At 37.8% G+C, this 14,050-nt stretch overlaps 2 protein-coding genes across 2 annotated transcripts; both read left to right on the forward strand.

Moving 5' to 3' along the window:
• The first annotated feature begins 538 nt into the window (after window positions 1–538).
• Window positions 539–4,312, forward strand: LOC110689177 (serine/arginine-rich SC35-like splicing factor SCL33). Its single transcript, XM_021865905.1, has 6 exons — window positions 539–675; window positions 1,282–1,444; window positions 2,603–2,680; window positions 3,361–3,525; window positions 3,704–3,817; window positions 3,895–4,312. Exons 2-6 carry the CDS (start codon window positions 1,287–1,289, stop codon window positions 4,037–4,039), a joined length of 660 nt encoding a protein of 219 aa, XP_021721597.1. The 5' UTR covers window positions 539–675; window positions 1,282–1,286; the 3' UTR covers window positions 4,040–4,312.
• A 6,875-nt stretch (window positions 4,313–11,187) lies between these two features.
• On the forward strand, window positions 11,188–11,808 carry LOC110689117 (DNA damage-inducible protein 1-like; the record flags this gene model as incomplete). The annotated part of the gene is made up of 1 exon (XM_021865845.1): window positions 11,188–11,808. A coding segment is annotated over one exon (621 nt), but the record flags the coding sequence as incomplete, so codon positions are not given.
• Between the last annotated feature and the right edge of the window lie 2,242 nt (window positions 11,809–14,050).

Consider the following 14,050-nt stretch of genomic DNA (forward strand, 5'->3'; position numbering starts at 1 on the left):
CAGTTTAGTTCAACTCCAATTAGTTCAGTTCAGCTCTTAATTTTCCTCTCTTATAAATTTTCATTTCAGCTCAATTCAGTTCATTTCAGCTCCAATCAGTTCATTTTAGTTCAGCTCCAATCAGTTCAGTTTAGTTCAGTTCCAATCGGTTCACTTCAGTTCAATTCACTGCATCTCTTAATTTTCCTCTCTTATAAAATATTCATTTCAGCTCAATTCAGTTCAGTTCAGTTCAGTTTCAATCAATTCAATTCAGCTCAATTCAGTTCAGTAAATGTGAACAGACCCTAAATTATTCATGTGTAAATTGGACTGAATTATTCATTGCCCGTTCCATCAACAAACTTCTAGATTTTCCTGAAGCCCAATCCACCTTTGCAACGGGCCTGCAAATCATAATCCAGAATACCATAACATTTTGACGTGCCAAACAATATCCCTAAAGTCTAGGGGTTTCAGTTAATTATAAAGAGAGAATTGAAGGGCCTAAAAGAAATATAGAAAGAAAAGTAAGGGTATATTTGTAAAGAAGAACCTTCTCGAACCACTTTTTTTCATATTCCTCGTGGTTACAATAAAAACCCAAAACGACTTCTTCATCAAATCTGCTCTTTTACCAAACTTCTTCCATTTGAGTCGGAAATATTCGCGAGTTTTCTGCTATTCGAATTCAAGGTAATTTTATTATTATTTTTTTTTCGTAATTTTTTTGTATAATTTTTCATTACGTATTCTCAATGAAATTATTGCGAATTTCGACATTGGTTTGGTTGCTTGTTTGAAATTAAAATTATAGTTATTAATTGTCAACAAAAATATTGATGAAATTGTGAGTCATATGCTGATTAACTCTTTTAATCGTAAGTTTTTGCTTATAAAATGCGTTGATTTGTATCTTTTTATTCCATTAAATCGATTGTGTGGTAGGTTATTAAGTTTTGTGAAGCAAAATTGATGATTTTTGTTACGAATAATCCAAATTTCTTTTAAAATTGCGGATTAGATGGGATAAAAATATTGAAGCAGTAAATTTTAATATTTGCTGTTAACTAGTTTAGTCAATTAAAGTCTTGATCGAGTCCCGTCTACATCATTGCCTTGCCTGGTGGAGTTAGGATTTTATTATGGCGGGGTTTATTATCTCGTATCTATGAATTTAGTAACATTATTGATCCTTGTACCTCAGTTATTATGTAATAGGATGAATATTTTATTTTATTTCGTTGTAGTTTGATGGGTTTGTTATTGTTTTTTCTGATGATGATTGGTTTGTGAATGCAGAGAAGATGAGGGGACGAAGTTACAGCTACAGCCCTTCTCCATCTCCTCCACCAAGGAGTTATGGAAGAAGATACCGGAGCCCATCTCCGAGAGGCCGTTACAGCCGTGGAAAGGAGGCTGCTCCCACTAGTTTGTTGGTTCGGAACCTTCGCCACGATTGCAGGTTCGACCTTTTGGCTTACCTATGTATATTATGTCATGAGCAGTTTTATGTCTGATTGTATTTTCTGCAATGGTTGCTTGCCCTTACCAATATTCGTTTGGTTTATTAGTCCTATGTGTTTGTATTTTGTGTGTAAAACGTAGGTCGTAAGATAGCAAATATTATCATTTATTTTGGTTGTATTGAGTAATGCTGCTACATATAAGCTATTTTTAGATATAACTTGTGACATTATAAATTGTGGGATGAAATGTAGTTATGTAGATGTGCATACTTTTTCGAACAGCTGATTCCTTTCTCTGGAGATGATAATTTTAGGCATCGTCCTTGGTGGTTAGGAAATGTTTTGTGATGGTGTCTTCCTTATATATATAGCTATTTTGAGGGACAATGACTGTTGTTTTTGGAGCAGTATGCTTTTGTGCAGTTGTTTTCATGGCATCGTGGAGAAGAGTGTAATTTTCATTTGTGAATTGTTATGTGATGTAGTGATTTGAGTAAAATGAATATATTTCAACAGTTGGTTTAAATTTTTAAAAACCATATATTGAACCGTCTAAGTCTTCATATTTTTAGATACTGGTGCATCAACTGTCAGCCATTTCATTGAGCAAGTACTTGGTTGGGCATCTCCGCTTTCTTTCTTTCATTAATTCATTGTCTGTTGATTGAGAAGCAACTAGAATCTGTTGTATTTTCTCATGGAAGATTGTTATTTGAGTCATCAATCATGCTTTAGATATGAGTCATCAATCATGCTTTCGATATGACGTTTCTGTGTAAAATTTTATATTGCACTATTGCATGAGGAAGAGGTTAATATGATTTTCTTTGTCATATTTGAAGATATGTTAATTTTTACACCTCCCATCATTTGTGCTCCTTTCCCTTGACAAGGTGACAGAGAATTGTGCTCTTACAATTTCTCCTACATGTTGTGCCTCTCTAGTTAGAACTGTCCAAAAAAAAAAAAAGTGTTTGTTGATATGGAAGGCTATCTTCTCTCATTGTTGCCTCCTAGGCCTTTATGTGCTTTCTATGCATGATTTGATGTATCGATATGCAGAGCTACTTGCTTTAGTTTAGCAGTTATCTTCTTTATTTGTACTTGTATTCTTCATAATATGCTGTGTTTTAACATATATTCTGCTGTTGCAGGCCTGAAGATTTACGGGTGCCTTTTGGGCGGTATGGTCCTATCAAGGACATTTACCTGCCTAGAGATTATCACACTGGGTAAGCTTTAATGAAGCCACTTGTAAATTTATTTTTTTAAAAAAATTGCTTATCTATGTTTCTTTATTTGAGCTATAGGTTTAAGATTAGGATAACAAACAGTGATTATTTTGCTATAATGAGCTATCAGATGTTTCACAGTTTTTGCTAAATCCATTTATCATATTAGAATTGGCTGGATAGAAAGAGATCTAGGTTTGTGATGCATTGTACATCCTTGTTCTTTGTTTGCCTAGTGGTCTATGTTTATAGGGTTTTTTTTTTTTTTTTTCTTTGCCTGCTCCATAGTTATTTTTTCAAGCTATTTCTTGTGTGGTTGTTTCAAGAAGCGTGTCAAGTTGGAGACATGAAGTAATTAAGAGTTTTGTGTTTTTTCCTGAGAAGTGTTTAAAGATTGAAGATAGCAAGTTATGAGTTTGTACAAGATTGAGTAGTGGATGTCTTGTTCAAGATTTTCTTAGTGTTGATGAAGAATGGAAGAAAAGAATATGATTCCTTTGTGATGAAGACATTGAAGTCTTCTTCAAGGTAAGCCACCAAATGACTGCTTTGATGTATTAATTGCTTTGTTGGAGAATATATGTGGTTACTTTCATCAACCTGAGCAATACCTGGAGCTTCTGAACATAGTTTTGAACTTTCTTTTTGAGCAATCTTAATATTGGTTCATGATTATGTAGGGATCCTCGTGGCTTTGGGTTTGTCCAATTCGTGGATCCAGCAGATGCTGCAGATGCTAAATATGAAATGGATGGTTATGTTCTCCTTGGAAGGGAGCTGACTGTTGTTTTTGCTGAGGAGAATAGGAAAAAGCCCTCAGAAATGAGGGCAAGGGAGCGCGTAAGGTGAGGCTTTGTTCAGTTTCTATAAATATTTCATCTTTATCTTATCTTGTATGTGGGGAGCCTCTGATAATGCAAGGATTCTTCTTATCTTGAATGGATTATTTTATTTTCATTTGTATTATAGTCCTAGCAACTAAATTATTCACAGCTCTAATTTTGCTTCTGTGTGTGCTGTTAGGAGTCGGTCATATGATCGCAAGCGATCCTCTTCACGGTATTCTAGGTCTCCAGTGTATGGAAGGGCTTATTCGCGCAGTCCGGATGATTATTCTCCAAGGGGGCGTTACTCACGGTTTGTTCATTTTTACTTGAAGTTTTGTATTATTTGAGAAATACTTTATAGCTTATTAGTCCATTATTCGTTTTCAGGTCAATTTCTCCAAGAGGCAGGTCATATGGACGGCGCTCATATAGATCTCGCTCTTACTCAAGATCCCCATATGGCTCAAGGAGTCCGAGTAGAAGCCCATATGGTAGCCGCAGTCGTAGCAGCTCTCCTGGATACTCTAGGTGACATCTTTTATGATGCAGTGGATCAGAGTCATGAATTTCGTAGTGTAAAATACCCTCTTTGGTGTCTCGATTTTCTGTTCTTGCAGAGCATGAAGCTGCCTTTTAACTTCTTAGACTTAATACGGAGTATTTCCTAGTTGGACCAGTCTGTATAACATTTGTTGAAAAATGTTGCGTATTGCAATGGAGTATGGAGTACTTAAATACGAATCACTGCATGTCAAATCTTTTCATGTTCATTGTTTGATTTTACCATGTTCAGCAGTTCAGGTCATAGTACTATACATCGCAAGCAAATTGCCTAGTATCACCCCCAATTTTAGAAATAGTTGGACAAGCATAACCTGTACATGTAAGGTACGCCAATCAATTTATCAATTATAGGAATGATCACTTGTACAAATAGTTGACACACATGAGATAGAATCGAAACAAATAACTGAAAAAAAAATGCCAATAGTAGGAAAATATAGATGTCCAAAAAAAAAAAAAAAAAATGCAATCTAAAATAAGCATGCAAAATATTGTTATTCGTAAAGCATAAAGACCAATGTTAATCTAATTTAAAAGTAATCTGAATAAAACTTTATTTTTTTAGACTTGTTTGGAAATATTAATTTTAGTATCACTCAAATATCGTTATTAGTAAAGCATAAAGACCAATGTTAATGGCGCTCTTTTAAAGGCTAGTAAAATCGGACACTAATAAATCACTATTTTGTAAATATTGGTTTTACATTTCTCCTTACCCCTCCATCAAAGCTAATCTGTTGAAAGAAACGATTTCTACCACCATTTTCCAATAAGAAAACTATATACAAAATGGAGAAGTAGAGGGCATGGTTATCCTAAGAGGGAAAAAGTTTGTTGTCCTCCTCCATTCAAGGTTCTTATGAGCTTTGGCTTCTCCAATGAAGCTCTACAAATTACAATTATAGAGGAGATAGAATGGAATTATAACCTATCAATTTTACCCCCAACTTATAGCACATATTTAACTTTATTGACAAATTTCATCAATTAATTATTGTATTTTCTCTTTGAAAATTGGGATATCGGAAGTTTGTGGTGGAGTGAAAATGAGATAACTATTAAAATAAATTCATCGTATTTACATCTACTTAATGACGTAGGTAGAAGTAATATGATAGTTAAATGTGGAAAAAATATTTTAAATTATAGAATAGTTTATAAGAAGATTTAGCAAAAAATTGGAAAATATTTTTGGCGGGAAAATTTTTAACCGGGAGATGACATGTTTCACTCCCGGTCTCTATTTTAATAAATAATCAACGGTAATATTATAGAGATCATTTGGCAATACTATTTTTTTGATAAATTTCCTTGTTTAAATTCATTGCTCTCTACATCTACTAAGTAATGTATGTAGAAGTAATATGATGGTTAAACTTAGAAAAAATGTTTTAGGTTATAAAATACGAGAAGTTTTGATATAAGTAGGGTTCTTCAAAGTGCAGCCTAGACCGCACCAAACCGTAAACAAAACCTTTATTGTGTGTGGTTTGGTGTGATTTGCGATTTAGGTGCAAATCTCAAATATTTTGAAAATAATTTTATACTTGTATAATTAATGGTTCAAACAACAAACCATAAACCGTATAATAAAAACCATATAAAATGTTGAAATAACTCTAACAGTACACTACCAACCGGTATTTTTTTTTGGTAATTAATGTTATGTAATCATAAAATTATATCAATATATAGGAAAAATTGTTAATTACTACCTCAAAAAGAGCAGCCTTGTCACTTACTACCCCTAAGAAAAAGTTTCTAATTACTACCCCAAATTCACCTTAATTGCACCGATTACTACCCAAGTGTACTTTCCGGTGATTTAACTCACCTTATGATGTTTTAACCCACATTTAACCACACATAAAGTTAACTCTAGTATAATTAACCTAACCAACCCAATTTTTAAAAATTACCCCCAACTAATTACCCCCTCCCCCCCTCCATTTATTACCCTCACCTAACTGTTAAATAAAAAAAAAGGTTAACTCATCTCCCTCATATGAACTCTTCTTCTTCTTCCTTAGCAAAACCCCATTAAAACCCAGAATTTCAGTTCGTGTGCGAAGCTAAACCATTGAAAGCTCACAATTTGCCCTAACTAAGAAAGTATTTTGCTTGTAAACAACATTTGCAAAAATGCGGAAGAACAAAGGAGTCACCATTGGAGAAGTAAACAGAACGGCCCTTGCAATCGGTGGTTCCAAGTAAGTAAATTTACAGTCTTAATGCGATTACTACTATGAAAATCGTTTTGCATGTTTGAAATTGTTGAGTAATTGTAATGCTTAAACCTAAATTTTGAACTGATTTTCAATTGCTTAATTTAGGAAGTTCTTGTTTATGGTGGTGTTGTGGAATTAGGTTTTTTGTGCAGTAGAATAGAGTAGTGTAAGTTGTTTGTGTGTGTGTTGTTTGATGTTGTTAAATTGTACAGGGTTGTTCAAAAAAAAATTCCAGACTATGTTACAATTCGCATGTTTTGTGGGGGAAATTTTAAGACTAGTGGGAGTGTGGTGTTTTGGAGTGGGGGTGAAGTATTGTTGGAGGGGGAGGTGTCTACAAGGACCATGACTGTTGGGTCTTTAAATAAGATTGTGGTTGATAGGTTCAAAGTCAAATTTGGGCAGTTACAAAAACTGGTACAGAAAATGTGGCAAGAGTTTGAACACTGGGAGAAAGGTGTTGGTTGAACAGTGGGACATTGACAATCTGTTGAAAGGTGTTGGTCAAACAGATGTAATTACTTTGTATGTTGTGTTTGAGTGTGATGACTGGCTAAAGTAGAATATGGGCCCCCATTCAAAGTAATTCAATAATGTAGGTGGCGCTCAAAAGGATGATGCTTGCATTGAAAAACCAGCTCAAAAGATACCCTCACCTTAGAAAAACCCTTCCCCAAAACACCCTCCACTACTAGCAACTAAAATAGAAAGGGGTACCACTTCTTCAAACCCTAAGCTAAAGCCTTCTGAAAAGTCCACATCTTCTCAATCTCATGAGTTGAGTAGAAATAAGCTGCCTGTCAAAAGAAAAGCATCCCAAAAAACACCAACTGCATCTCCTAGCAAAGCATATGACCTTAGATCTAACCAAGAAGCTCTGGTCATTACTACGAGTGAGTTTAAAAGGCATATAGAGAAGTCAAAAACAAGGATTGATGTTGTGGGTGCAGAGAATAAAGGGAGTAAGCAGAAGGAGGATGTGGCTGTAGAGAAGATAATGACTACTACAAGGGGATCTAGAAAGGGGAAGGAGGTTGCTGCATCTGTTCCAAAACCTAGGTCATCAGGGAACAGAGTTTGGCTGGGTGGGTAAAAAGACAGAAAAGGGCCTAAGGATGGGGATGAATTAGAGGATGCAGAAGATCTGTTTCAGGGTGGGGAAGAATTGAGTGAACAGTGGGATGAGAGAGATGAGTTTAACTATGAACTTGATGTCCTTCCATACTTAGATGACTTTGATTTTGATGACAAGGAGGAAGAAGATTTGTTTGCTGATGGTTTGGGAGACAACATATTAGACACGGTAGTGAGTAGCTTTGGAGGGGTTACTGAGCCTTCTAGAGAAGTGAAGGAAGTCCCTAATAGAGTAGGCTTCAAGTTGATTTGGTAGAAGAGTCAAGCTTAGGTGATGAGATTGATTATGACTCTGAAGAGCCAGTCAGCATAGATGGGTCAGATGAGGAGGGAGAGTGATATACGTGTTTTATACAATGGTTTTCCCCGGTTTTACTTAGTAATTTTATATGGTTTTGAGCTCTACGGAGCCATTTCTTGCTAACAATCTCTTCTTTAGTGTATTCGATTGTTTTAGTAAGCTTTTCAGGAATATGAAGCGTTTCTAGGCGATTGGACGTGTTTTTAGTAGATTCGGAAGAGTTGATAGCCAAGAACTGCAATTTATGTGGAGTGCCCGACCGGGCATGGCTTGCCCGGGCAGACCGGGCAATGAAGAGTTCACAGGAAGAAGCCCAATTCTGAACGGTGCAACGCGCGCCCGATCGGGCAGGCTTCGCCCGGTCAGACCGGGCGATGAAGAAGTCAAGTTATGAAGATGCAATTCTGGAAACGTGTTACGCGCGCCCGACCGGGCGAGGTTCGCCCGGTCTGACCGGGCAAAGAAGGAAAACTGTCGTATTTTACGCAGCCTTCCTCCGCCCGATCGGGCGAGGTTTGCCCGGTCTGACCGGGCGATGTTCAAGATTGCGCGATTTCAGCTATTTCCGAATTTCTATCTTTTGAGGGTATAAATACCCTTTTGTAATTAACTTTTAAGGGGAGTTTTTTTTTTAGTTTTTCTCCTTAAGCCCTAGAAAACTCTCAAGAACCCTAGTTTTATTTCCTTTAAGCAATTTCAATCTTTTAATCCCAGATTAATCAATTGTTCATCAACAATTTGAGTTCTTTCAATTGGAGTAATTGGTATTTATCTTACTTCACTCTTTTCTGATATTCACTGTTCTCTAAATATGTTTTCTTTACTGTTTCTTGTTTTTGAACTTGATTTTGATTTTATTATGATGTGTGAGTAGTTTCCTTAATCCGGGATCTTGCTAAGCCCGATTATGATTGATGTATAAAGTAGATCTTTAAATTCCCCAATAATAATCCCAATTGACATGCTTAATTGGTTGTGTTTATGCCAATACTAGATTAGGAATAATTAGTATTGTTATCATCCCTTTGTTCTTATTGCAACGGAAGTTGGGTATTAACGGGATTAGGTTATTCCAATTAAGGGTTTGAAGATCATCACGGAAGTAGATGATTGAATAATTAGGAATCTAGGCATGGTGTTTAATGTCCCTTATTCGCTTGATTCCACGGAAGTAGGCTTGATAGTTAATTTGGGAAGCCATTGATAACTTGGAAGAGACCTTTGGTATTATTATTAGGGATTGCTTTTCTTCTTGTCAATTGATTTATATATTGGGGGTAGATTTATTAGTTTATCAATCATAATCGTGGTAATGCTTGATCTTGGATGCTTTAGTTTATTGATTAATATTTCCTCTAGTTAATTGTGTTATTTAATATATTAGTTGATTATTATCATCCATTATTGATTGGTGACGTGCTTAGTGATTAATTGAGTCTGATTAATTGAATGAACCATAGTCTCTTGGGATTCGATCCTTACTTGCCCTACTACACAGTTAGAAGGAATAGTTAGGTTATTTTTGTTAGGTACGCGATAAGCCTATCAAATTTTTGGCGCCGTTGCCGGGGACTAACGGTTTCATATTGATTTTCCGTGATTCGTTTTTACTAAGCGTTGTTTGTTGCTTCGGCTATTGCCTCCTGTGTTTTTGATGTTCTTTGCCTAGTTCTTTGTTGTATGCAAACACGTCGCTCAGGGTCAGACGACTTAGTGCCTCTCGATTCAGAAATTGAAGCGACTGCAAGAAGACGAAGAAGTAGAAGAAGAGCAGGTAACAGAAATATGGAAGACCAAGCAACAAAGTCTCTTTTGGAGTACGGTATCCCTGACACAACAACCGGACTCCTTCCTAGCATTGTTAGACCACCTATCACCGCTCAGAATTTTGAATTGAAACCGCAGTTTATTCAATTCATATCCAATGATTCATTTGCTGGCACACCTCTTGATTGCCCAGTGAATCATATAGATGGTTTCTTGGAAAAGTGTGACACTATGAAGCTGAATGGTGTTACAGATGATGCTCTTAGACTTCGCCTTTTTCCATTCTCATTACGGGATAGGGCGAAGGAATGGTTAAGAGATGAGGGTTCTGGTTCCTTTGATACATGGGATAAACTAGTAAAAGCTTTTCTGGTCAAGTTCTTGGGACAAGAAAAGACTGCAAGATTAAGGAACGAGCTATCCACTTTCAGGCAATCAGATGAAGAATCCTTATATGACGCATGGAGGAGATTCAAGAGATTACAGAGACAGTGCCCTCATCATGGCATACCTGAATGGATGTTAATCCAAACCTTTTATAACGGTCTAACCCATGAATTCCGGATCTATATCGACGCCGCATCTGGAGGCTCCCTTTTAACTAAAAATCCAACCGAAGCAAAGGAGCTGGTTGAGAAGATGTCAGCCAATGACAACTATCACCCAGGCGGCCGAAATAGTGTCAAGAAAGGAGGTAAATTAGATGTTGATGCTCTAACTCTTTTAACTAGTTCTGTGCAGGCACTTTCAAGCAAGTTCGATAGATTACAAACTGGATCTTCTAATAATGTGCTAGAAACTTGTCAAATGTGTAATACTCAAGGTCACATCGCACCTAATTGCCCACGAAATTCGAATGAGGTATCAATTGAGGAAGCCAATGCCTTCTACAATTCCAACCCTAAAAGACCATACGATCCCCATTCTAATACTTATAATGAAGGTTGGAAGAATCACCCAAATTTCTCATACAAAAACACCCAGGCTCAGCAAAATCCACCTCCGCCCCCACCTCGAAACAACAATTATAATCCACCTGGTTTTCAACCAAGACCACCCCTAGTACAACAACCCATGCAACCTATGCAACCACTCCCTCAAAAATCCAATCTCGAACTAATGATGGAGAACTTCATCAACACCACAAATAATTCCATCCAACAGTTACAAGCCCAGAATAAGCTCATGGAAAATCAAATAAGCCAACTTGCTCATCAAGTCGGCCAATCTTCAAAAACACCAGGTACGTTTCCTGGCCAAACAGAGCAACCACAAAAGGGGCACATGAATGCTGTAATTTTAAGGAGTGGAAAACAGTTGGAAGACCTTCCCGTAAGGGAACCATCAACGATAGATATTGAGGGAATGAGTGAAAAACAGGGGATTTTGCAAAATTCTTCTTCGCCCGGTCAGACCGGGCAATGTCCGCCCGATCGGGCGCGAGAAGCAGTCGACGAAAAACAGGGGACTGTGCGAATTTCTTCTTCGCCCGGTCAGACCGGGCAAGGTCCGCCCGATCGGGCGCAAGAAGAAATTCCAGACAAACAGAAGAACATAAGCAGCTCTTCTTCGCCCGGTCAGACCGGGCAATCACTGCCCGACCGGGCGGGAGATCCAGACAGCCTAATTCCAAGGAATGATGTTCAAGAAAAGCCACGGGAACCGATCCCACCTCTCGCCCCATACATGCCAAGAGTCCCTTTCCCACAGAGGTTAGCCCAGGCTAAGTTAGAGAAAAAGTACGGTAAATTTCTAGACATCCTTAAGAAACTTCACATTAATATACCGTTCTTGGATGCAATTTCTGAAATGCCTTCTTATGCAAAGTTTTTGAAAGACATGCTATCTAACAAGAAGAAGCTTGCAGAGAATGCTACTGTTTCTCTAACTGCAGAATGTAGTGCCATTCTGCAAAACACTCTTCCTAAGAAACTAGGTGATCCAGGCAGCTATTCAATCCCAGTGAAGCTCGGAGATATAGAGATCAATAGAGCGCTATGCGATCTTGGTGCAAGTGTAAGCCTTATGCCGCTCTCCATCTGCGAAAAGCTTCAAATGGGTGAGCTAAAGCCTACAAGGATATCTCTGCAACTTGCAGACAGGTCAGTTAAATTTCCCCTCGGTATACTTGAAGATGTTCCATTGCGAGTTGGTAAATTCTTTATTCCATGTGATTTTGTTGTTATGGAAATGGAAGAAGATGCCCATGTCCCTATTATTCTTGGTAGACCATTCTTAGCTACTGCAGGTGCAATTATTGACATGAAGAATGGGAAAATAACATTTGAAGTAGGGGATGAGAAAATGGAGTATTCATTACTGAATGCTATGGGAAATCCGTCTATGGGTGAGACTATTTGTCAAGTGGATGTCCTCGATGATCTACAACAAGAACAACTTCCCCTGATCAAAAAGGAAGATGCTCTTGAAACGGTGTTGATAGGGAGTATCCATGATGAAGATTGGGAAGTAAGGGAGTACACGAGGCTACTAGAAGACGCAAAAGCTAATCCAATCATCGCTCCAGTCAAGGAAGTCCTTAGTACATCGAGTGTTGGGGAGAGTTCGACGCCTCCCGAGGTAGAGTTGAAACCCCTTCCATCTAATCTTAAATATGCATATCTTGGTCCTAAAAATACATACCCTGTTATTGTTAATGCTGAGCTTAATAACATTGAATTAGAGAAACTTCTCGCTGTTTTAAGAAAATATAGAAATGTTATTGGGTATACCATTGATGATATCAAGGGTATTAATCCCTCTTTTTGTATGCATAAGATCATTCTTGAGGACGATCATGCCTCCTCTAGAGAACCTCAAAGAAGGCTAAATCCAACTATGATGGAGGTAGTCAAGAAAGAGGTTCTCAAATTGCTTGCTGCAGGAATAATCTACCCTATCTCAGATAGTAAGTGGGTTAGTCCTGTACAAGTAGTACCAAAGAAAGGAGGTATGACAGTTGTCAAGAATGACAAAGGCGAGCCTGTTGCCACAAGAACTGTTACAGGGTGGCGGATGTGCATTGATTACAGAAAATTAAATAAAGCCACCCGTAAAGATCATTTCCCCTTGCCTTTCATTGATCAAATGCTCGAACGATTGGCTAACCATTCCTTTTTCTGTTACTTGGATGGATATTCCGGTTTTTTTTCAAATCCCCATCCGCCCTTGTGATCAGGAAAAGACTACATTCACATGTCCATATGGCACCTTCGCATATCGCAGAATGCCATTCGGACTGTGTAATGCCCCAGCCACGTTCCAACGGTGTATGATGGCTATTTTCTCAGGTCTCATAGAAAATTCTATGGAAGTTTTTATGGATGATTTTTCTGTTTATGGTTCATCTTTCGATATTTGCCTTGATAATCTAACAAAGGTGCTCCATAGATGCCAGGATGTCAATCTGATATTGAACTGGGAGAAGTGCCATTTTATGGTACGACAGGGAATCGTTTTAGGCCATGTAGTTTCAAACAAAGGGATTGAGGTGGACAAAGCCAAAGTAGAGGTAATAGAGAAACTTCCCCCTCCAAATTCTGTGAAAGAAGGAGAGCAAGTCCTTCTATTCAATTCAAGGTTGAAACTATTTCCAGGGAAACTCAGGTCAAGATGGTCGGGCCCTTTCACGGTCTACAAAGCATATCCTTATGGCACCATTGAATTATGGAACAACACCGGGGGCACCTTCAAAGTCAATGGACAAAGGGTGAAGCACTATCGAGCGGGAGATCCTATTGAAGAAAAGTCAGATATCACATTCTCTTCCTCACCACAAACTCAATGAGGATGAATACGGTCAAGCTAATGACCTTCTAAACAAGCGCTTGCGGGAGGCAACCCGATTCTTTTTGAGGAGCCGTCGAGATTCCTATGCTCTCCTTACGCTGCAATGAGGCCATTGCCGCATTTAGCTTGGGGGAGTTGCTTCGTACATATGGTACTCTCTCTCTCCTTATCTCTCTTATCTTTCTTGTTTTATTTTAGTGTAGTTATTTTAGTTGTTTTTAAAAAAAAAAAAAAAAAAAAAAAAACATACAAAAAATACGATCCAATGAATAATAAATCATGCTTCCCTGTGCCCCATTCATGAAAATTGTTTTAATTCTTGGTATATGATGACGAGTATTGTGGATAGGTTAGCCATGATTTGATGTTTGATTACTTGGATGTCTTAACATGAGTCAATTTTGCCCAACTACTTGTGAATATAGTGCTTGACTAGTTGATTTGGTTAGGAATGTGTGTTAGTTCCTGGTATGTCAATGAAGTTGAGTATTGGTTTATAACTTTGAGTAATGTTTGCATGACTCATTAATATGCACATTGAGGAGGACGAAGGCATTTGTTCCTCTAGGTGGCTTTCAGACGATATTAGATACATTTGTTCCCTTCTTGCTACCCATGTTGTTGCTTGTGCCCTTTTATTGTTTATTTTGCCACATTACAAGCCTATTTAAGCCCCATTGGTTACTAGTCCCAAGCTTGGCTTGGGGGAGCTAATAGTGAGTGAGGTGAGGGAGTTGTAGTGTGCATGTAATCTGCACAA

Source organism: Chenopodium quinoa, unplaced genomic scaffold (genome assembly GCF_001683475.1).
Source record: "Chenopodium quinoa cultivar QQ74 unplaced genomic scaffold, ASM168347v1, whole genome shotgun sequence".
In the NCBI taxonomy this organism is placed as follows: Eukaryota; Viridiplantae; Streptophyta; class Magnoliopsida; order Caryophyllales; family Amaranthaceae; genus Chenopodium; species Chenopodium quinoa.